At 37.1% G+C, this 25,411-nt stretch overlaps 1 protein-coding gene across 5 annotated transcripts in view; it reads left to right on the top strand.

Annotated features, from left to right (window-relative positions):
• FGD4 (FYVE, RhoGEF and PH domain containing 4) overlaps positions 1-25,411 on the top strand; it is a 374,120-nt gene that overhangs the window by 151,378 nt on the left and 197,331 nt on the right. The window contains exon 1 of one of the 5 annotated variants that reach the window (XM_053719019.1): positions 13,398-13,636. The exons of the other annotated variants lie outside the window; for them this stretch is intronic. Coding sequence (XP_053574994.1) covers positions 13,606-13,636 — 31 coding nt within the window. The 5' untranslated portion in view covers positions 13,398-13,605. Of the gene's footprint in view, positions 1-13,397; positions 13,637-25,411 lie in introns of those variants that run through there. 5 annotated transcript variants of the gene reach the window in all.

Here is a 25,411-nt window from a genome sequence, read left to right as displayed (position 1 = left end):
TATGGCTGGATTCATAAGTAACATTAGGATCTGCGGATCCCAAGTATTAAAGGTTGTTCTCTATTGGTAGGAAATATAATTTTTCTCAAAATATGAATACCAAACATTATAAAAATTTGACAGCTAAGTGCTTTTCTTTACTACGGAGCACTGCCGGTGTCAGTGTGAGAACAAAATTGCAATCATTCTCACATTGTTTAACACCATCCTCACAATCTAATACATTGTGCGCTCAGTGTATTGTATTATTCACACCTTATAGCTCACATTGTTTAACAGCATCCTCACAATCTAATACATTGTGCGCTCAGTGTATTGTATTATTCACACGGCTTATAGGGACACTGAAGTCAAAATAAACTTTTATGATTCAGATAGAGCAGCAGTTTTAAGACGCTTTCCAGTTTACTTTCATTATCAAACTTTGCACAGTCTTTTTATATTTACACTTTCTGGGGAACAAGATCTTATTGAGCATGTGCACAAGCTCACAGGGTATACATATACTAGTCTGTGATTGGCTGATGTCTGTCACATGAGGCAGGGGGGCAGAAAATTTGGAGAAAAAATAAATTAGCCAGAAAATAATCTACTGCTTATTTGAAATTCAGAGTAAGTGTTAAATCATTGTCTTTTTATTACTGGATTGTTAATTATGCAATTCTACTACATTGAGTGGTTCTTTTAATTATTGTTGCGTGCTTCACGAAATACATGGCCCCAAAGATGCAGTCACATCGTGCGCACACAATAGTTAATTTGTGCGCACAATGTAACTGTTTAAAACATGGCAGCAGCTTTCTCATCTTCTTTAGCTGGTGTCGTGACGAAATCTGCGACCCGACGGAATGTGTGACCGTGACGTCACCACATTCCTAAACGCACACGTGACTGGTTGAGCACCAATCACCTGCTAGAGACACCTCCTTCCCAGGCTATGCCCCGCCCCTCCTCCCCGGGACCATCCCAGGAACACTGACTGCTCAGAGGGAAAGACTTGACGCCCATTAGAATATGGTGCACAGCCTACTATTGTCACTACAGACTTACGTGCTGTCTAACTAGTATTACTGTGGTCTCAAACTGCGGTTTATAAACGTCACAATTACTAAACACATTGACTAACACTAACAGTATGTAGCACACAGATATGACACGAGTCATGGGGTAATGCCATGTTAAGATTTAAAATTATTTCAGTTTAAATAACTTCCAAACTATTTTCTATTGCTCTCTACAGTCATTTCAACTTTATTTTTATTCTGATAAATTCCACAGGTAACTGTCTGATGTGGCTCTGACTTCAAACGCTACGGGTCTGTTTCATAATTACACTGTGCGCAAAACGCAAGTTAGTAACGCTGCCCCTCATAAATCCTCGTTGATGAGACATTAGTCTAATCTTTAATGTTGTTAGGAACAGTGGTGTACAGATTCTGCGACCCGTCTGTCGCATGCACACTTTATGGTTACAAAATCGGATGCTGACAGACAGCTGTTCCGTCTGATTTTGCAACCAGTCACGTGTGCGCTCAGGAATGTGATGACATCAGGATCGCACATTCCGTCGCGTCACAGATTTCGACATGACCCCGGCAAGTGTCACGTGAGCGGTAGGGTCACGTGACCTTATGCGACCCGCTTCTCTCTAGCTTCATTTTAGATGGTGAGTATTACAGTAGTACTTTTAGGTCTTGATTTATTAAGCCTGCTCCTCCCCTACTACTGCAGGTTCTCACAAGAGAACCTGCAGTCATTATTTATCAAGCAGCAGTCTGCTTCTCTACCTCTTAGATGGAACATTTCAATCTGAATCATGAAAGAAAACATTTGGGTTTTATGTGCCTTTAAGTACATTACAGGGTCACTAGTTTTAAAAAGTTTTTTTTATACAACCATGAGCAGCAATATACCTCTAAAAATATTTGCATGCTAAAGGCTAAGTAATGTTATAGAGAACTGAAGTGTAAATGCATATTTATGCACATCAGATACTGAAGTATGCATGCTTACTAGTATATGGGACAAGGCAAGCCTGCACCACCCAGATAATAAAAACAAGGATTTATTAAACACATGACCTTCCATATTTTTGATACAATACAGAAAAGCGTTACTTTTAGTGTTCTTTTAATTGGAAGAGGAAATGGTCAGATCAAAGCTCATGAAAGCTGATGATTTCTGTTAACAGAAGTGACTGGACTTCATAATGATAAATCAAAAATATCTTTACTTAATAGTCCGACCACATGAAATAAAAAGATTAGCTCAATAAGATGCATGAATCATTTATAGAAGAGTCTTGTCTGGTTTATATAGAACAGCAGATGTTAGCAATCAATAAGATAAAACAGAGGAAACCTAACAGCTTTTACATTTCATGAATGTATTGTTTATGCAGACGTGATCATACAGTGTAAGCCCAGAGCAAACGATCAAAATGTGTCACAGGTCTGACAGCCCGATAAACTGGAACTTATTTAATATGGGTGCTACCCACGGTACATTAAAGAGATGTTAAACGTAAATGCATGCTAGACACAGTGATGTATTTAAGGGGACAGTAAAGTCAAAAACTTTTATGCTATTTTAAACAACTATCTTTTACTTTTATCATCAAATTTGCTTTGGTCTCTTGGTATTCTTTGTTGAAAGCTAAACCTAGGTAGGCTCATATGCTACTTTCTAAGCCCTTGAAGGCCACCTCTTATTTCAGTGCATTTTATTACCTATTCACAGATAGGCAGTGCTAGTTCATGTGTGAGATATATATATATATATATATATATATATATATATATTTGGGTTTTGTATCCCTTTAATATCAATTTAAGCTCATTGTATTTTAATGCATTATAAAACCAAATTACATATGTTTTCTCCTGTGATTGTGATTTATCAATGCTAGCTTTACATTAATTTGTGCACTGAGCAATCACTGTGTAGCGTGTAGCCAGGTTAGAAGATTGGAGCAATGTGTTGTATTCTATAAACAGCACTGGCAATGTATTATTATCATTATTATTATTAGTGGTAGTAGTAGCAGTGGTATTTACAATAGTTATTAGTATACAAATATTGATTATAGGAGGTGTTTGCATTTTATTTATCTATGTAGATACTTTTAGATGTAAGTATATCACATCAGCAGGTTGTTTATTACTTCCTATAATTCTAATAGCAAGTCAACTTTTTGGTTGAAGTGACTTGGGATATGCAAGTGGGCTGACAAAAACACCATTACAACTGATTTAGCTAACTCTGTTGCATTGTCTTATCAAAGAGAACAGAGCCCACAGCAACTAGATAATGCAGTTACTTTACTCACACACTAGAGGGAGCAGCTACTTGCTTTGATATATTCCGCTGCTTATCACCTTGTCCCTTTACCACTACTGCTTTGTTAAAACCCCAAAAACATAAGGATCCTTTAAATGAACATACTGGTCAGAAATTCATCAAACTTACACACAGAAGTGAATATATCTGAATACTGATTCATTGTATATTCTGTGTTAAAAAGGTTTGCTAAAACCAATATTTAAAGGGACATAAACATGATAGTACACTGGGGATTTTCAATCTACTTTTATCAAATATACTTCCTTCTCTGTATATCTTTTGTAGAAAACCATACCTTGATAGGCTCATGAGAAGCAATGCACTACTGGGAGCTTGCTGGTTATTGTTGGCTACACACATTTGCCTCTTTTCGTTGGTTCACCAAATGCCTTTAGCTAGCTCCCAGTAGTACAGAGCTGACTTTAACTGTGTGCTTAACCGATTTTGTATGCATTGGAACAGTGACAACTTTTATTAGAAACATTTTACTTAATCATGTGTATTAATGTGCATTTCATTTATATATATATATATATATACAGTGTATATATATATATATATATATATATATATATATATATATATATATATATATATATATATATATATACTTTATGGTTAAGTTAAAGGGACGTGGTGATCAAGAGGGAAATGTGCATTTAAGTTTTGAATGTATATTTGCAGTAGACAAGTATTAGAAGATGTTCTTCTAGTAAATCTATCACTGTTTCTGTGATCAGCCCTCCCAACTGTCCTGGATATTGCCGGATTCTCATGGGTTGGGCAGCCTGTCTGTTTCCTCACCCACTGCTTCTCTGGTCTGGACAAATGCATTGTTTTCTAAGTACTGACCTGGCTCCACCAACAACATGGCTGACTCCACGCAGCCCTAATTTCAGTTTTGACTATCATGTCCCTTTAATTAGAACAATGTATTTATTCTTCTTAATGTTGACTTGTTGATACAATTTATTAGATCATGCAGATATTTTATGGATATGTCACACAGAAGTCTAGTGACCTTTCACTGTAAACAGGAGTGGTTCCCATATAGCCTAGAACAGTGGTGAGAAGTCTGTAGCCTTTTTATGGCCGGGTGATATAATATAAAATGATATAATACAGACACTAACTTAGGTTTTCAAAATGTTGCAAATGAAATTGCCTAAACCATTTGATTTGGTTTAATATTTTTTTTTAACCAGAGCAATAGATGTTTCCTCTCCTTCATATATACTGAAAGGGATATCAAACTCAACATTTTTCTTTCATGAATCAGACAGAGCATATAATTATAAAAAACTTTCCAATTTATTTTTATTATTTATTACCTTCATTCTCATGGTATCCTTTGTTGAAGGAGCAGCAATGCACTACTGAGAGCTAGCTGAACACATTTGGTAAACCAATGACAAGATACATATGTGTGCAGCAAGCTCTACACCGACTTGTGACTTCTCTATCCCTGTTGACGGCATCACCATTTCCCCTTCGCCCCAAGTCTGCTGCCTCGGAGTTACACTTGACTCAAATCTATCCTTCGTCCCCCATATCCATTCGCTTTGTACATCCTGCCGCAACCATCTACGCAATATTTCCAAGATTCAACCTTTTCTGTGTGCTAACACCATTAAGCAAATAATCCACTCCCTTGTTATTTCCCGACTTGACTACTGCAATAACCTACTTACTGGCCTTCCTCTTTCCCGCCTCTCCCCCCTTGAATCCATCCTAAATGCCTCTGCCAGGCTGATCCACCTTTCCTGTCGCTCTGTATCTGCTGCACCTCTCTGCGAGTCCCTTCATTGGCTCCCCATTTACAGCAGAATTAAATTCAAAATTCTCACCCTTACATACAAAGCTCTCACCAACGCCGCTCCCCTCTACCTATCCTCTCTAATCAACAAGTATACGCCAGCCTGTCCACTAAGATCCAACAATGACCACAATGACCTGCTCCTTGCATCCGCGACTATCACCTCCTCTCATGCTAGACTGCAGGACTTCTGTCGTGCAGCACCTATCCTCTGGAACACTCTCCCTCGTGCAGTCAGGCTTTGCCCTAATCTGTCTTCCTTTAAATGCTCTCTGAAGACTTTTCTGTTTAGAGAAACCTACCACCCAACTCAATAACAAATTAATTTCACTTACCTAACATTTCCCTCATCTAACTCTGTATTAACATCTTTCTAAATCTTGCAGTCCTCACCTCCTGTTTCTCAACCCCTGTTTCTCAACCCCCTACCCTTCTAGATTGTAAGTTCCCACGGGAATAGGGCCCTCGATTCCTCCTGTATGTGTTTGTAAATTTTGTCCTGTCTCTGACAAGTTTTATATTATTGTTTTATTTAAATAAGCTGTATCCATGGACAGCGCTGCGGAATATGATGACGCGTCATAAATAAAGTATAATAATAATAAAACTAAGGATACCAAGAGAATGAAGCAAATTAAAGGGACATGAAACCCAATTTTGTTCTTTCATGATTCAGTTACAGCATACAATTTAAATGAACTTTCCAATTTACTTCTATTATTTAATTTGCTTTGTCCTTTTGGTATCCTTTGTTGAAAAGCATAACTAGGTAGGCTCAGAAGCTAGCTGCTAATTGGTGGCTGCACATATATTCCTCTTGTCACTGCCTTTTTCACTTGTTCAAACTATCTGAGGAAACGACCCAGTTGGGGTTGAGAAACGCGTCATATTAAAGCTTTTTATTACAAGAAGTTGTCTAAGCCTTGTGGTATTCCAATACCATACAACAACACACCAAATTCCATATTCCAGTTGAAATCACCAGTACTAAGAAAAAGGTTGCCTAGGGGGTACCAGCAAAGTCTCCAAGGAACGCTATCCATCCAGTGTACTAGCCACTGTTAAGTGCTAGCAAGCTATCACGCACTGGTCACAGCACAGTGCCTCTTGTTCTGGTAAGCACACCATTTGTCTATATATGTCTGCTCACAATACCAGACAATATTACGCTATTGTGGCGCCCTCTCTCTTTTCCTTCCTGCACTAGCTCCCTGTAGTGCATTGCTGCTCCTTCAAGAAAAGAATACCAAAAGAATGAAGCAAAATTGATAATAGAAATACATTTTTAAAAAATTGAGTTTTGTGTCTCTTTAAACAATAGAAATAAATTGTAAAGTTGTTTAAAGTAAAAGTAAAGTTGTGTCTTTGGGGTCATTATTATTGTGTGGACGGACATGATACAATGTAGCGTATCATGTCCGCCGCACATCGATAAATGCCGACAGCATACGATGTCTGCATTTATCATTACACCACCAGTTCTTGTGAACTACTGGTGCAATGCCGCCCCCTGCAGATTCGCAGCCATTCTGCCGCTAGCAGGGGGTGTCAATCAACCCGATCATATTTGATCGGGTTGATTTCTGTCCGCCGCCTCAGAGCATGCGGACAGGTTATGGAGCATCGGTCTTCAGACCACTGCTACATAACTTCCGTTTCCGGCGAGTCTTCACACGGGGCATCAAGCTCCGTATGGAGCTTGATAAATTAACCCCTTTGTGTAGAGTAATGATTTATCTGCCTCACGAGTGTCATTTTTCTTTCATGACCTTTGAGATATGGAAGTATGCTTTCTACACAATGTTTTTAATAATAAGATCTTTTTAAGTAAATAAGTATATTTTTGTTAATACATTCTGAATGCAACCTGTGGTAAAACATGCAACTTTAAAGGGACAATCAAGTTAAAGTTTAACGTTCATGATTCAGATAGAGCAGGCAATTTTACACAACTTTCCAATTTACTTCCATTAACAAAATGTGCACAGTCTTTTTATATTTACACCTTTTGAATCACCAACTCCTACTGAGCATGTGCAAGAATTCACAGACTATACGTATATGCATTTGTGATTGGCTGATTGCTGTCACATGGTACAGGAGGAGTGGAAATAGACAGAAAAAAATCTACTACTTATTTGAAGTTCAGACTAAGTGCTATTGCATTGTCTTGTTATCATTCATTTGTTGATTACGCAAATCTACTGTATTTACTGGTCCTTTAACAGATCCCACTGAAAATGTATGTGACCTCCTGAATTTAAAAAGGTTCTGTACTTCTGACCTACATTTTTGTTGGGATTTGAAAAAATACTGGCAAAACTGTGAAAATCTTTTTAATTTTTAGAAACTTTTTAAATTCACATTTTATTTTAAGATGTAGTTTGTTGTCTTGGTATATTTTATTGTAAAATAATATGTACATATTCTATGCTACTGTGAGCTAGCTGGTGATTGGTGGTTACACGCATATGTCTCTTGTCATTGACTCACCAGATATGTTCAGCTAGCTCACAGTAGTGCATTGCTGTTGTGAAGCTGACTTTATGTGTTTAATTACACAATTCTATACAAGCATTAGTGCAAAATTAAATGCACTAACATATTAAAGCATTTTCTTTTTGCACTTTCATAAGCCTTTAACGAAGAAAGGGTTGAGCGTTAGATTACTAAGTTGCAAATGCAGATGCTTTCCGCACAGCTGTATTTCCTCTCCCAAAAAAATAAACTTGAAATCATGCCAAATAGGCAGGGAGACAATGGGTTAAGTTAGAGTTTGAGTCTGGCCCTGGTGCAGCTGGTGTCAGCTACATTATGTCCTTGCCCTACGGAAAGGTGAAGTTGTGGCACAGATGGCTTTAAAGCACAAGGGAAGACAGATTTATAGCATATGGCAGATAACTTTTTCCCTTTTCAAGTACATAATTAATTAGCTAACTTTAAAAATGAAAGGAAAATAATGAAGGCTCACACCTTAGAAACAGTGCCATGTAGTCAGATTCTAGTCAAATATTAAACACGACTTGTGTATAGGTCATGTCTAAGTTATTTAATTATTAATCAGGAAAAGTCAGACTATCAGGAGCTATAGCTCAACAGCTGTATGAAATCCTCCATTAACCATAAGATCTATGTAGAAGAGCAACGGTTTTGTGATCGTTTTCTGAAGAGAAGGTGCCCATTTATTTATTTTTTCCAAAGTTGATAGTAAAGCTAAACTTACAGTAAAACTGTAATGGAATATATGTAGTGAAAACCTATACTACTCTAAGATGATAAAGGCTTTAGAGTTTTTCACCCTCTCTAATCTTTCTTATGTTTAAACAGCCAGCCGCTGCTTTTTTCAAGCCTTGATAAGGTGGATAGAGCAGCCAATCATGTACCTCCCAGCTTTCCAGGATATTACAGTATTTGGACGGGTTGGGAGGTGAGCTTGTTGTACCTTAGCTAACTTCCACCAGGGAAAATCCCCTGTTTCCAAAGGACTTTCCAGCCCTTCCCAGGTCAAGTTTTGATGTGACCAATGGTGTACATGACACATCCACAGCCTCTCCCCTCCTATCATGGCTCTGCCCACATATTATGCTCTGGTGCTGGGGCAATCACCAACTAGGTCTCACAATAGTTCTGAAAAAGAGAAGGAAATAGACGAGAATGCAGTATAATTATAATAACAGTGTTTATTATGAACTTATTTCAATAACATAAATCAGTAATCAGCTTATAAAACAATGCAGTTATTAAACTGTAAAGGCATTACTTATCTTTGGGTTTCAAATAAGGCATTAATATCAGCATACAAGGGTGGACAGGCAGAGGGGTGCAGTTATATTCAGCGTCATCACTCAGTGGGACACACAACAGATTTCACAGGTGCTATTGTCTAAGACTTCTCTCTAAGATGTTGCCCCCCTTCAGCACTTCTGCTAATTAAACTACAGTTTAGCAGGTGTGTCTAATGTTCTGTCAATCATATTATTTTATGTAGTAAGCGTTAAGCAAAAAGTGTTCTCAAAGCAAAGAAATATTCTCACAGCATAGCATAGTACTATCTTTCTTGGAATGTGACGTCCCACTCTTTTTAGATGATAACACTGCTTGAGAACAGGACAGCAAGTGTAATATTTCTTAAAGGCATATATGTGTTTATTTATGTTATATATATGTATATATTTACTATACTATATACGTTTGCATACTGTACATATATATTTTGTCTAAAAAGCAAAGTTTTAATATAAACTGCTAATACATTACCTGTTAATTATTTGTGCATGGAATTATTAAAAGTTTCCAATCCGTTAAACCACAATACACTGGTGGCCAATAACCCACAAGTCCCCCTCACCTCTCTGTTCCTGAAATCCTCTGCATAATAGGAAGTATGTAGCTGTACTGCATACACTGTTATATATTAGAGGCACCTTCACTATACACAGAAGGATATACCTACATATAATTCCCATTGCTCAGCTAGACCCTTCTGTGTACAGTGGATGACAATATGAAGTAAAAAAAAACAACTTTGAAATATATTCAGTATTTATTTTGTCCTCTTTTCATGTAATTTGGGGAATTCCAATTTACATAATTTTCTATAACGAAATGGGCATCACCATGTTGAAACTCTCGTATATTCCACGCAGCAATTGCTCTTTATCTGTTCCTTGTTGTCCTCAGCAGAAGAGATTAGATGAAGTAAACCTAGATTTTAACATAGCTGCACCCATTGCTTCATAAAAACTTCAATATTTAAAGTAATATAATTTAAAATGTATCATTTAAAAATTACAACTTTATATGATTACCAAGCTAATCTTTGCTTTAACTACATAATTATAATTCTATAATATATTATTAAATTTCCCTCTCCCTAACAAATTTATGTTGAGAACCAGAGATTTTAAAAATGAGAGTTTAACATACGTAATATTGTCCTAAGCACAGCATGAAGTAGATGTAGTAAATTTGCAGATGCCTGAGACTGAACAAACTGGGCACTATGGTTTCCTGTGATCTGGCACTTTAGGAGCTATTACTGAGTACCACATGCCATGTAAACTAAGCCATTTCCCTACTATGGTCTTGTAACACAATATGCTCTACTGAAAACCTGTTTTTATCACAATTTTTACCCTAAAACCCAATTTACACAGCTCATTTCTTGTGCTGACTCCGGTCTGCACATGGACCAGCAGTTGTTCTTTACAAGAAGATAGATCTCTTATATAAAAGCAGATACTTTCCTATTCATTTGAAAGATACATTTGCCAGTGTATGTTTACTTACTTTTTTAAATTATAAGATTTAGTTATGTTTGTCAGTTGGAGGCTGCAGCTACAGCTCTGTTAGCTAATTGCATGCACCATTTTGCTCTGTCTAGTTACTGGGGTTAAATCTAGATGAGGGGGAGCAGATGTACGGCTCATCATGGGTTCTAATGTATTGTATGATCTTGTATCTTATCTATTATCTATCTATCCAACTGCCCCATCCATGTGTCTTTCCACCCATCCATCAGTACACCTGCTCACCCAGTCATTATCCTATCTATATATCTATCTATCATCTATCCGACTGTCCCATCAATGTGTCCTTCCACCCATCAGTCAGTGCATCTGCTCACCCAGTCATCATCTATCCTTCCACCTTTCCACTCACCCATCCTTCTATTCAACCGCCCCCATCCATGTATCCTCCCACCCATCCATAGTACATCTGCACACCCCCTCCATCTACCCTCCCACCCATCTGTCCAGCTGCCACCAATCCACCTGCCTGTGCATCCATCTATCCACCCTTCTATCTATTCACCCATTCATCTATCCCCCTGCCCACCCTTCTATCCACCCATCCATATACCCCCTGCCCACCCATCTATCCACTAGCCCATCTATCCCTCTGCCCACCCATCTATCCCCTGCCCACCCATATATCCACTAGCCCATCCACCCATCCATCTATCCCCCTGCACATCCATCTATCTCCCTGCCCAGTCCACCTTATCTATACCCCTGCACATACATCTATCCACCTTCACATCCCACGCCTCTGTCCACCTATCCATATACCAACAAACCACCTATTTTCCAACCACTCACCCAGAAGCCCATCTATCCATCCATCCATTCATTACCAACCACTCTCTAACCGACCCATCCATTAATCCACTTATCTACCCATACATCCATGCATCCCATCTTTCCATCAAAATAATGTTTTTTCAGCTTAATGTCTGGATTTATGAAACAGAAAAAAAAATAGTATTCAAAAGTTAAAGGGTTAATACCTTGCTATGGTTTAAAAATATTATTTACCAGCTGATGGTTTATAGCAAATAGTAAATAAAGATCTTTTGTTTCCTGCTTTGATACCAGTCATCTTAATTGCGCAGTTGCTCTTTAGAAACAGGTGGTTAAAGCATTAATGCTTTTGTGCGAGCAATGACCTTGCTCATGTTGTGACTTCAGTCTCTGTGTTTATGTTTAACAGGGCACTTACAGCCAGTTAGTACTGTTATTAAAGGAATAGTTTAGTCATTAAACAGATAGAGCATGCAATTTTAATCAACTTTCTCATTTATTCCTATTATCAATTTTTTTTCTTCGTTCTCTTGATATCTTTATTTAAATAAGCAAAAATGTAAGCAATGGGCCGGCACCTAAGCTTAGAAAGCTACTCAAAATTACACGCTCTATCTGAATCATTTTACTAGACTATTCCTTTAAGCAAAAGTATACTTTAAGAGACATGATACTCAAAAAATCTTACGGTAATTTGTGAGCCAATGAGAAACAAATGCCTGGGTCTCAGTTGTACTTGCTAGTTTCACTTTCTTTTTATAGCTTTTACTTAAAATGTATTTCATGCAGTGAAACAAATAATACAAAAAATCACTGAGAGAAAGGATCCTCCTTTTGGACCAATAAGGACAAGATGACTGGTGGTGGGATGTAAAATGATAGGGTAACAGGTAGAGGCTTATCTCATATCCAGGGAATCAAGAGGCAGTGGTGTAGCGGTGGGATTATCCCTTGTCCCACACATTGCACCATTTTCATTATTTGTCACATGAGGTTAAGCAGGGCATCTTTGCCACTTGGAGAGTATTAGTTCTTTGGTAGAAATAAATAGATTCATCCCTAAACCTACGCGTTTCATGCTCACAAGAGGGCACCTTGAAACATGCCCTGGACTTGCTCCTTGAAAGGTCAGATGGTTATGCATATACACGTGTACAAATGCCAGCTTTCATTCCGAACAGTTAAACGTTAGACTTGTTAAACGAAAAAACAGTTTTCTCTATTGACCAGTAATTCTTGCATATTACAGCACAGTACCTTTGTATAACTATGTTCAGTTTAATTGGTAATCTTGATAATCAGAGCAAATGCTGCTGCTAAAAGATTAGGTAACTGAAAGGAGTCAATCTGTGTCACCTTGGCCTACAGTTATTTACTTCCTTAAACATTGTCAACTCCTTGAGGCCCATTTATCAAGCTCCGGATGGAGTTTGTGGGCCCGTGTTTCTGGCGAGTCTTTGGACTCGCCAGACACAGCAGTTATGAAGCAGCGGTCTAAAGACTGCTGCTCCATAAGCCTGTCCGCCTGCTCTGATGAGGTGGACAGCAATCGCCAGAAATCAACCCGATCGAATACGATCGGGTTGATTGACACCTCCCTGCTGGCGGCCGCAAGTCTGCAGGGGGCGGCGTTGCACCAGCAGCTTTTGTGAGCTGCTGGTGCAATGCTGAATACGGAGAGCGTATTGCTCTCTGCATTCAGCGAGGTCTTGCGGACCTGATCCGCACCGCACATGATAAATAGGCCTCCTTAAATCAACTTTACTTTCCCTAAAAAGTCAGACATCAAACAGAAACTAGAAAACCCACAGTAATAATTAATATTGTTATTCTTGCATTTTCCCCTTAACTGCCAGAGAGGATTGTATAACCAAAGGGTCAACTTTTTTTCTTCTCATTAGTATGAAACCTTTTAATTTAAGAAAATAATACTTTTGTGCCTCAAAGAAAATGCTTCCTTTTTTTAGGAACTTTAGTACAGTTTTGTTAATAGCAGATCTGTCAGAATTTGTTTCTGTGTTGTCCGTCTACCCGAACTGTAAAATGTCACAGTAGTTTTAATGTTTTCTTTTCTCTGTGTTGTGGGAGTTGTAGCAATGAGGAAGTATAGAGAGGTGGAGTTGGGTGGCACTGTGTCAGCTAACAAGAATATTTTATTCTGAAGCAGACTTGGGTACAATGAAGTACTTTGGATTTAATGCTGTACCTGATTTAATGCTGTTCCTGAATTCTGCAGAAACCCCATTTACTGGAACCTACAAATAGTATCTTACTATATATACTACTTTTTTTTTTTGTTATCTTCTTCCTTTTTCCCCCCTCGTTCTTCAGACAGTGCTAAGAGCTGTCAAACCTGAATTTCAAATGCATACAAGTTATGTGACGGCTAGACCAGGTAAGTTGTTTGTTCATAGGGAGCCAGGTTCTCAAACAATGTTCTTTTATTTAATACAGACAAGAAAACATTCAAATCACTTGAGGTTTCACTATCAATACATTTTGAGAGCAGATTAAAGTTGTGTGGGCGATTTATCTACTTTATAGTATATATATATTTTTTTTAACATTTGAGGTGATGGATAATGACGCACTATGCATATGGGTGTTTGTCACAAAATAATAGGGATATTTACTTTAAATACAGTTGCATGTTTAACATGTGAAATATATAAGGCATTGCAAAAGGATACAGAAAATGTCCCATAACTTTATTGATATAATATCATTTTGGGTTTTCCAACCTATTTAAAGGGACATTCCCAAGCAACATTTACCTGCTTTCGTTTACGAACTTTGGGCTAGATTACGAGTGGAGCGCTATCTTAATGTGCACCTGTAAAGGGGCAAGTTTGCCCTTTTTATGGTCGCACGTTAAATAACCAGCCATTACAAGTGGCAGGTTAATGCTTCCGTGAGCCAGCGGTTTCACTTTGCGTTTAGCGCAATTAACCAAAATAAAGAGTACAGTAGTTTACGTTAAAAAATAAAGATTAGCATTTTTATTTAAAGAAAAAAAAAACTGCACAAAGCAGTTATAAAGGGTTAAAGTGAGGGTATGTGTGGGGTGTTAGAAAGAAAACAAAACCTAAAGTGCTTTTACATTGAGGTCAATGGGGGACTGTGTTTTTACTTTAAATATATATGTATATCAATATATACATATATATTTATGTGTTAATATGTGTATATATTCATATACATATATATTTATGTGTTACTATGTGTATATATTCATATACATATATATTTATGTGTTACTATGTGTATATATTCATATACATATATATTTATGTGTTAATATGTGTATATATTCATATACATATATATTTATGTGTTAATATGTATATATATTCATATACATATATATTTATGTGTTAATATGTGTATATATTCATATACATATATATATATTTATGTGTTAATATGTGTATATATTCATATACATATATATTTGTGTTAATATGTGTATATATTCATATACATATATATTTATGTGTTAATGTGTATATATTGATATACATATATATTTGTGTTAATATGTGTATATATTCATATACATATATATTTATGTGTTAATATGTGTATATATTCATATACATATATATTTATATGTTAATATGTGTATATATTGATATACATATATATTTATGTGTTAATATGTGTATATGTTCATATACATATATATTTATGTGTTAATATGTGTATATATTCATATACATATATATTTACGTGTTAATATGTGTATATATTCATATACATATATATCTATGTGTTAATATGTGTATATATTCATATACATATATATTTATGTGTTAATATGTGTATATATTGATATACATATATATATTTATGTGTTAATATGTGTATATGTTCATATACATATATATTTATGTGTTAATATGTGTATATATTGATATACATATATATTTATGTGTTAATATGTGTATATGTTCATATACATATATATTTATGTGTTAATATGTGTATATGTTCATATACATATATATTTCTGTTAATATGTGTATATATTCATATACATATATATGTGTTAATATGTGTATATATTCATATACATATATATTTATGTGTTAATATGTGTATATATACATATATATTTATGTGTTAATATGTGTATATATACATATATATTTATGTGTTAATATGTGTATATATTCATATACATATATATTTATGTGTTAATATGTGTATATATTCATATACATATATATTTGTGTTAATATGTGTATATATTCATATACATATATATTTATGTGTTAATATGTGTATATATTCATATACATATATATTTATGTGTTAATATGTGTATATATTCATATACATATATATTTATGTGTTAATATGTGTATATATTAATATACATATATATTTGTGTTAATATGTGTATATGTTCATATACATATATATTTATGTGTTACTATGTGTATATATTCATATATATTTATGTGTTACTATGTGCATATATTCATATACATATATATTTCTTTATTGCTGCCCAACACTGCAAATTGCCGCTGTGCAAGGTGGTTTGCCGTGTCTTGCAGCATGAGAACAAGGCTCCAATTGGAGCCTATGGAAGCTCGCTCTCATGAGTGCAAGGCTTCCGGGCAATTTTCGCATCGCACCTCACTTGTAATACCAGCCCTCATATACGTGCGCTGGTATTACTGAGTGGAGCACAAATATCACTCTCGCGTAAGCGCAATATTGCGCTCCACTCGTAATCTAGACCTTTATGTTTAACCCCCACAGAAGGGTTAACACATAAGTAAACTCCTGCTTGTGAGCCTCATGAGAAAAACATGCTGTGCTCCTGATTGGCTCAGCGGCGGTTTTCTGAAATGCTTATTTCTCCTAAACAGGATTTAGCAGGAGTTAGTCACATAGAAGTCACAGTAGCAATTAATCTAAAATTACAGTACCTAGGCAGGTACATTCATCTCTTTACAAATGCAATCGTTTACATGAAATGAATATCCGAACGAATGCACTGACTAAATTTAAAGAAAAGAAAGCAATACTGACAAAAATCAACAGTATTCATTATTTTTCTTTAAAGGGATAGAAAAGTCAAAATTATACTTGTATGATTAAGATAGAGCATGTAATTTTAAGGCACTTTTAAATTCACTTCCATTTTCAAATGTGCTTCGTTCTGTTGGTATCCCTTGTTGAAAAAGCAAATGTACATATTCTACACTAGTGGGAACTAGCTGCTGATTGGCACATGCACACATTTGTCTCTTGTGATTGGCTGACAAGATGTGTTCAGGTAGCTGCCAGTAGTGCAATACTGTTCCTTCAGCAAAGGATAACAAGAGAATTAAGCAAATTTGATAATAGAAGTAAATTGGAAAGTTGTTTAAAATTGTATGTTCTAACAAATCATGAAAGAAAATTTTGGGGTTTCCTGTCCTTTAAAATTACTTTCAGGGGTAAAAATACTTACCTGTAACATGCTAGAGAGCCGCGCTAATCCTGGTACTTCTTAGAGCCCCGGGTCATGCTAATAGAAGGCTTAGGGGCCGATTTATCATGCCCAGTATTCAGCCGAATGTATCTGTTTCCGTGCGAGCCTTCATGTTCTTAAGACCGTTGCACCTTAACTCATCCGCCACCTCCTAGGCAGCGGACAGTAATCTGCCTTATCAGATATGATCGGATTGATTGACACCCCCTGCTAGCGGCCAATTTACCGTGAATGTGCAGGGGGCAGCATTGCACAAGCATTTCACTAGGAATGCTTGTGTAATGATAAATGCCAACAGCATATGCTGTTGGCATTTATCAATGTGCGGCGGACATGATCCGCTACAGCGGATCATGTCTGTCCTCACTTTGATAATTCGGCCCCTTAGTGTGGCAAATCCCAGGGCCTGCATTAAAGAAGAATATAATTTAGTTCAGGCCCTGGGATCCGCCTTGCTAATTCTCCATTTAGTGCTGCCCGGGACTCTAAGAAGAAGGGTCAGGATTAGCGCAGGTCCCCCAGCTCGCTAGAGTTAAGTATAACGCTACAGGCAAACTTTTTCACCTGTAGCTAAGGAACATTTATATTTGTTTAACGAAAAAGAATGTAAATGTTCCACTAATATTCAGTATTTGTTTAGTTTGAAATGAAACAAATAGCAAATAGCGCAGCAGATGAATATTTGGGAAGCTAATTTCCCCCGAATATTTGTTTCAAAAGATCAGGACGAACCAATTTTTTTAACGCTGCACAAGTCTAACAGTATCAGGAAACACCTTTTGTGTAAAAACTGTGCTCCTCCGACATTCCCAAGAGAGTCCAAAAAACTAATTCTATAACGCAAGTTCACGTCAAAATATTGCAAATCTCATTACTGTTTGTTGTCCCTTTAAATCAAAAGTATAATACACAGGGTATGTAATTAATTATTAATAACTGCTTAATAATATTTGAATGCAGATTATCGTTATTACCAGGTTTACGCCGAAAAAAAATCACTGCAATAATTAATGAACATTATAATTATCATATTTAAGTTTCGTAGATATTTATTTTAATTGCTATTGAAATAATACTACTGATTAATACTAAATACAGTATATTATTTTAAAGTGATATTTTGTTTGGTCCAAGGATATACTCCTTGAAAACCATCTAAATGACATTTATCTTCTGTGCTGTTGAGCTATGGATTGATATAAATGAGATCCTAATCAAACAATCCCTGCGTAGATTATTGCAGTGTCATTGTTCTAGATTGTGCAGGATGCACTGCAGTTCCGTGGACCACTGAGAAAACCACAATCAATTTTCTGAGTTAAATGGCAGGAAATGTGCACAAAATGAATAATGAAACTACATTACAATGTTTTATACTATGTACAAACAGAAACTAAATAAAGATTTACATTTTGAATTTAAGAAAAGAAAACAATGCTTTTTATGACCAGTAAACTTATTTTTAAAATCTGAATTATTTGAAAAATCTGAAATCCTGTGAAAAATTGCTGTAATACTTTGATTTGTCTGGAATGGTGGCCAGAGTTTGATGAGCAAACCCCACTTGTAGATTAATTTGTAGATATTGTACAGAAATAAAGCACGTACTGTTAATTGCAAATTGTGTTACTTTAAATGTACAATACAAAGGAGATGCGTAAGTTAAATATAAAGCGTTCCCACGCTGATGGCCAAGTGTGGTGTTTACAAAATAATACAGTAAACTGTCATGGGAAGGGGACTTTGTGTTGGTTTGCCTCTGTATTATATTTAAAGGGACAGTCTAGTCCAAACTAAACGTTCATGATTCAGATAGGGCATGTGATTTTAAACAACTTGTCCAATTTACTTTTATAATCAATTTTGCTTTGTTCTCTTGGTATTCTTAGTCGAAAGCTAAACCTAGGACGTTCATATGCTAATTTCTTAGACTGCATTTTTACCGTTTTCACCATTACAGGGTGTTAGTTCATGTGTGCCATATAAATAACATTATGCTCACACACGTGAGTTACCTAGGAGTGAGCACTGATTGGCTAAAATGCAAGTCTGTAAAAAGAACTGAAATAAGGGGGCAGTCTGCAGAGGCTTAGATACAGGGTAATCACAGCGGTAAAAAAGTGTATTAATATAACTGTTGGTTATGCAAAACTGGGGAATGGGTAATAAAGGGATTATCTATCTTTTCAAACAATACAAATTCTGGTGTAGGCTGTCCCTTTAACTGTGGGCAAACTCAGAATTGAATTCACTATAAATTAATTAATTAATGGGGAGAAAACAACATTGCAATTTGCATTCATTATTTATTTTGAGTGCTTTCAATGTAAAATATAAAGTTTTGCTGTAACAATTGTTCTCCCTAGCTTACTAGGGAGACGAGAAGTTACATTCTGTAACCTAAGTGTTCGGCATAGTTGTCTGAACCACCTGCATAAGAAATAGGGATTGCTTAGAACAGTACACAAATGAATTTACTCTAGTCAGAATTTGCTGCCATCAAGGGCGCTTCAGACAGATTTGGAGCAGTTTTCTGAATGCCTAGGTTACAGAATGTGACATCAGCCTCTGAGGAGAGAGGTACAAGCATAATTATTACAACAAAAATTATATTTTAAAACAAAAAGTAAAATAAATTATCAATGTATATTGTGATGGTAAATCCAAGCCTTAAACAAACACTAGGATTAACCATCACTAAAAATCAAGGGGAGTTTAAGTGATCAGATCTAAAAAAAAAAGGGTGCTAAACTCAACCCTTCTGTGCCGCTGCACAGCGCTAAACTCAGCGGCTTCGGCTGCCCACGGCACATCAGTCTTCTATCAATGAGGTGTCGCTTGCACCTCCTAAAGCAATAGCCGTGCATGCATACAGAACCCTGTCAGCTGAAACGCACGGCTATTGGTTCAGAGGTGCAAACGTCACCTCATAGAAGGAGACAGAGTTGACAGTGACTCTGCAGCTCAGCTGGCAGCAAGCTGAAGCGACGAGTTACGCGCCCTCACACTGTCACTGACTGAGAGCCCGCTGAGTCACGTACAGGCGCGGGAAAAAGAAACTATACTTCCTCCCGCGCTGTACTGACTGCCTCCTCCTCCTCAGTGTGCCGCCCATTGCCATGCCAAAGCGCACAATAAAAAAAAACGCGCAAAAAAATGATTTGAAAAATAAATGTCTGCAACTATTTTTTTTTTTATTTTAAATTTCATTTAAAAAAAAAAAAACAGATTGCACCAGCATTGCGGGGGCCCCCCTAACCGCAGGGCCTGATGCGGTCCGCCTTGCCCAAAGGCCGGCCCTGGTCTGGGGGTTTATTAAGTGCTTTTAGCTGTGGAATTAAATAAGTAACCGATTGACCTGAAAATGTGTTAAGTACTGAGAATTATAAGCATTGTGATCAGAATAGTCAGGGCTGGCACATAAAGCGCAATTTAGAAATATATAGAACATACTGATAAATAACGAGAATCTCTTGATTGTGATCACATCAACTTTAACCCCTTGAGTGCTAACGATGGCTCAGAGCCGTCGCTAGCACTCACCTACCTTGAAAGCAATCTGGGAGCTCCCATCAACTCCCCCCCGGCTATCGGGTCTGTATAGTGAAAGGCATCGCCGGGGTTTCCCGTTACATGCGGTGACGTCATGCGCAATGACGTGATGACGTCACCGCTCAACTTTATTTAAAAATAATAATGGACAAGATAGGGAAAGGGGGCATGCTGCTTAGAAGCCTGTATCTCCGGCATCTAAGCAGCTACAGACCCCCAAGACCCACCACTGGAAAGGTAATCACCTAACCTTTCCAACTGTATAGGTCTCGGGGATCTGGGGGGAGAAGAAAAAAAAACAAATTTAAAATGGTAAAAAAACAGAAAATAAATCAATCCAGCTTAGCACTCAAAGGGTTAAAAAGAGCTAATCTGCAGCCGTTAACCTCCAGATAATTATCATAAAATAGATTGTGATCAACCTCATGATTCGTCCCTTTTTAATGATATCTGTATAGGGTATTTAATGCAGATACCGGTTTGTGAGGCCATTAGCTTGAGGAAAGGGTGGTTGCCCTAAATTATTGCTACCGCACTGATGACTGCCTGATCCGGTTTTGCTTAATTATTCTTAAAGGGACATGAAAGTCAAACTTAAACTTTCATTAAACAGACAGAGCATTCAATTTCAATTCACTTTCCAGTCTACTTACATTCTAAAATCTACTTTGTTCATTTTGAGTTCTTTGTTGAAAAGCATACCTAGTTAGGCTTAGGAGCAGCATTGTGCTACTGAGAGCAAGCTGGTGATTGGTGGTGACTGCACTTATTCCTCTTGTCATTGGCTCACCACGTGTGTTAAGCAGTAGGGCTTTGCTGCTTCTGAGCCTACCTAGGATTACTCTTCAACAAAGGATATTAATAGATAAAAGCAATTTTGATAACTACATTAAACTGGAAAGTTGTTTAAAATTGTATGCTTGGTGTGAATTATGAACGTTTAATTTTGTCTCTTTAATAAAAGTGTGCTGTTAGTTCTTCTCGTGTGCACAAGCAATAGAATTTGCTCCACAACATATAAAAGTCACTTCTGCAGTGTAAGTAATGCTAGTGTGCACGTACAGTGCACCCCGTAGACAGCGCAAAGATACAATCAAAAGGTCTCCAACCCTACACTATAAAAATGTATGCCCAGAAGGGTTAGACTGAGGGCCCAATTATCAAAACCTCTCAGGAATGGAGAGAAATCACGCACAATGAGAATTATATTGTAATCTAATACCCATCATAGTAGGATAAACTTTTTTTAAAGCTAAAAGTTGCCTTTTTAAAATGTTTTGAGGGAGCCCACAGTACTTATGAGACTTTGTAAATCATTTTACAGAAGGAACTTTAGAGAATTGGGCCCTTTGAGCAGCAGATTTGTAAATTTTGTTTTTTAAATTATCCAAAAAAATAACAAAATGCAAACTGCTCACAACAAAATACTGCGTTTTTGTAACATTTCTATTAAAATGACAAATACACGTTGGATATAATGTAAAAAGTAATCCGATCTCATATACCTGCAGCACTAACTCTCAGACATATGCAACAAAGAAAACAACAGTACTGAACATTCTTGCAAATCCCCATTATTCTGCAATATGCAACTGTTGTCTTTGTTTTTTTTCTCTCTCTCCCCTTTCTTCTCTCTCTCTCCCTCCCACCCTCTCTCTTCTCTTTCTCTCCTTCTCAATCTCCTCTGTCTTCTCTCACTTTCTCCACTCTTTATCCCTCTATCTCTTTCCCTCTCTCCCCTCTCTCCTCTTTCTGTCCCTCTTTCCTCTCTTTCTCTCCCCTCTCTCATCTCTTTTTCTCCCTCTCTCTCTCTCCCTCTACTCTTTCTCTCCTGCTCTGTTCTCTTTTTCTCCCTCTACTCTTTCTTTTTCTCTCCCTCTCTCCTCTCTATCTTTCTCTCTCTCTCTCTTTCCCTCTCCTCTCTTTCCCTCTCCTCTCTCTCCCTCTCCTCTCTCTCCCTCCCTCTCCCTCTACTCTTTCTCTCCCTCTCTCCTCTCTTTCTCTGTCTCTCTCTCTCTCTCTCTCTCTCCTCTCTTTATCTCTCTCTCTCTCTTTCCCTCCCTCTCCTCTCTTTGGGGCCCATTTATCAAAGGGCTTGCGGACCTGATCCGACACTGCGGATCAGGTCCGCAAGACCTCGCTAAATGCGGAGAGCAATACGCTCTCCACATTTAACATTGCACCAGCAGCTCACAAGAGCTGCTGGTGCAACGCCGCCCCCTGCTGACTCGCGGCCAATCGGCCGCCAGCAGGGAGCTGTCAATCAACCCGATCGTATTCGATCGGGTTGATTTCCGGCGGTTCCTGTCCGCCTGCTCAGAGCAGGCGGACAGGGTTATGAAGCAGCGGTCTTTAGACCGCTGCTTCATAACTTGTGTTTCTGGCGAGTCTGAAGACTCGCCAGAAACACGGCCCTTCAAGCTCCATACGGAGCTTGATAAATGGGCCTGTCAGTCTCCCTCTCTCCTCTCCCTCTCTCTCTCCCCCCCTCTCTCCCCTCTCTTCTTTTTCTTCCTTCTCACTCTCCTATCTCTTTCTCTCTCTCTCTCTCATTCATTCTCTCTCTCTCTCTCTCTCTCTCTCTGGCTTTTTCTCCCCACTCTCTCTGTCTATTTCTCTCCCTGTCTCTCTCTCTCCCTCAAACTTTTTCTCTCTCCCTCTCTATTCACCTCCCTCTCTCCTGTCTCTTTCTTTCTCCTTTCTGTTCTCTTTCATACTTCTCTTTTAAAGAAAACTTTCGGAACATTCTATTTTCTGTACAAAGTGACTCACAGGTTTCACCTTCAGCCCCTGTGGTTTATGCCTATTTATATAAATGTTTCCGTTTTTATAGTATTATAGTAGATAATGATCTATATGCCAGAGCATCAAAACAATTGTTGATGCCAATAATAATATATTTCCATGCTTGGGTCACTAGTATCACTATTATTTGTATCTGTAGTAAAACCATCAGTTACAAGGTTATTTTACTATTTGCAGTAAAGTCATTGTTTACCTCTGCAGCTTAGACTTCATGTCATGACTTGCCAGATGTTGCTCATTATACATTTAGGTTAGGACGGTGACTGTCACTCAGATGTCTTATGATTCCCAGTTGGCTGATGTGCATAAAATATGAAGGTCTAGACTGACTGTGCTTCCTCTTTGCCTGTCAAGAGTACATCCTTTCTCACTGCACTAACTATTGATTTATATTTCATTCTGGTCTGCACACTTGGCCTTTACATTATGTGACTCCATGGACAAACATAGGACCAGCAGATAAACTCTCAGGTTGTGTGACTTATAGGTTGCTGTCAGAACACTGAATTTGTGTAGTTTGTTAAAATATGCAGAATTAAACACATGGTTCTCTGTAGTGTTAAAGGGACATGAAACACAACATTTTTCTTTCATGATTCAGATGGAGAATACAATTTTAAAAACTTTTCCAATTTACTTCTATTACCAAATTTGCTTTGTTCTTATGCTAGCCTTTGTTGAAGATATATCTAGAGAGGCAGCATGTACTTGACCGGAGCACTAGATGACAGAAAATAGTGCTAGTGTATAACATTGTTGGAAAAATGCTGCCATATAGTGCTGCGGACACGTGCACGCTCCTGAACTTACCTTCCTGGTTTCAATAAAAGATAACAAGAAAACAAAGACAATTTGATAATATTCAAATTTGTTTAAAATTGTAAGTTCTATCTAAATCACGAAATAAAAAAATAAGTTGTATGCCCCTTTAAAGGGACAACCCAATGCAAATTATACTGGGATTCATTTTCTTAACTATTTTTTTAATGGACATTGTAGAGTAATACTTAAAGTTCACTCATTTGTATGAGCATTTTATTTTTATTAAATGAATGCTTATTTCTCACTGTAGATTCAAAAAGGATAGAGAAAAGAGTGGTAAATTGTTTTTGTTTAATTTTAAATTGCACACTCATTCTCTGAATCATGAAAGTTTAAGTTTAATTAACTTTCAGGTTTCTTAATGGCACTAAACTTGCTAAGATCCTCTTATGCTCATATATAGTTACCATTTAAATAAGATGATAGGTGCTAAATGGGATTGTACATCAGGAAATATAACAACTAAAATGTGTCTTACTTGTGAGTGTAGGTTATATCTGGGCTTGACAAATCCTGGGAGCCAGGGTGCACGCGACCGATGGCTCCTAACATTGTACCTCTGCTAACATATATTTCTATATATAAATTCCTCTCCTGGCTCCTAACAATATAAGGTTGACCCCGTATTCTAACTGGTGCCTACATTTTATCCCCAGCTTTGCATATCCATCTCTGTTATATTAGTATACTTTTTACCTCTATTATTACCTGTATCTAAGCTGCTGCAGACTGCCCCTTATCTCTGTGCTGTTTTGTTTTTTACAATCTTGCATTTTAGACAGTTAGTGCTGCTTCCTGCAAACCCATTATCATTCTTCCCGGGAGTGATTACAATGTTATCTATATGGTACACATGAACTAGCACTGTCTGGCTGTAGTGCAAGATTATAAAACTCTGAAGAAAAAAAAAAAGCACTAAGATAAGGTGAGGCCTGCAGGGGCTTAGAAACAGGCGATTACTAATATGACATAGTTATGCAAAGCTGGGGAATGGGTAGTAAAGGGTGTTATCTATCTTTTTAAACAATAAAAAAGCGAGTAAACTCTCCCTTTAAACCTTTTTTAAGATGCTGTGGAAATTATAATGAGGAAATGGCTTATGGCATAAAAGAAAATGTCGGGAATGTAATTTGTACCAGTTCCAGTAAATAATTTTCTGTTGCAAGGTGGGGACATTGTTCATTGGTGATCACTACTGAGCACTCAAAACTTTATTTTTATTTAAAATGTTTAACTAGATAAATATTAAACATTTAAGTTTTTTGTTGTTTTTCTCTATCTCATCCTTTTCCTCCTCCCATTTTCATCTCTCCTTTTCACTCTGTCACATGGAATGAGGCGCTGGACCACATTACATTGATCCACACCCCTTCTCTAGTGGATACAGATGTCCAAATTCACTGCAAGGAAGAATCTGGACATTTTTAAATACCTTGATAGATTTAAAGGGACAGTAAACCTTCACAATAATGTTATATAATTCTGCACATAGTGCAGAATTAT

The sequence above is a fragment of the Bombina bombina genome, chromosome 6, assembly GCF_027579735.1.
Source record: "Bombina bombina isolate aBomBom1 chromosome 6, aBomBom1.pri, whole genome shotgun sequence".
Taxonomy (NCBI): Eukaryota; Metazoa; Chordata; class Amphibia; order Anura; family Bombinatoridae; genus Bombina; species Bombina bombina.
This window is presented reverse-complemented; position numbering and strand designations above follow the sequence as displayed.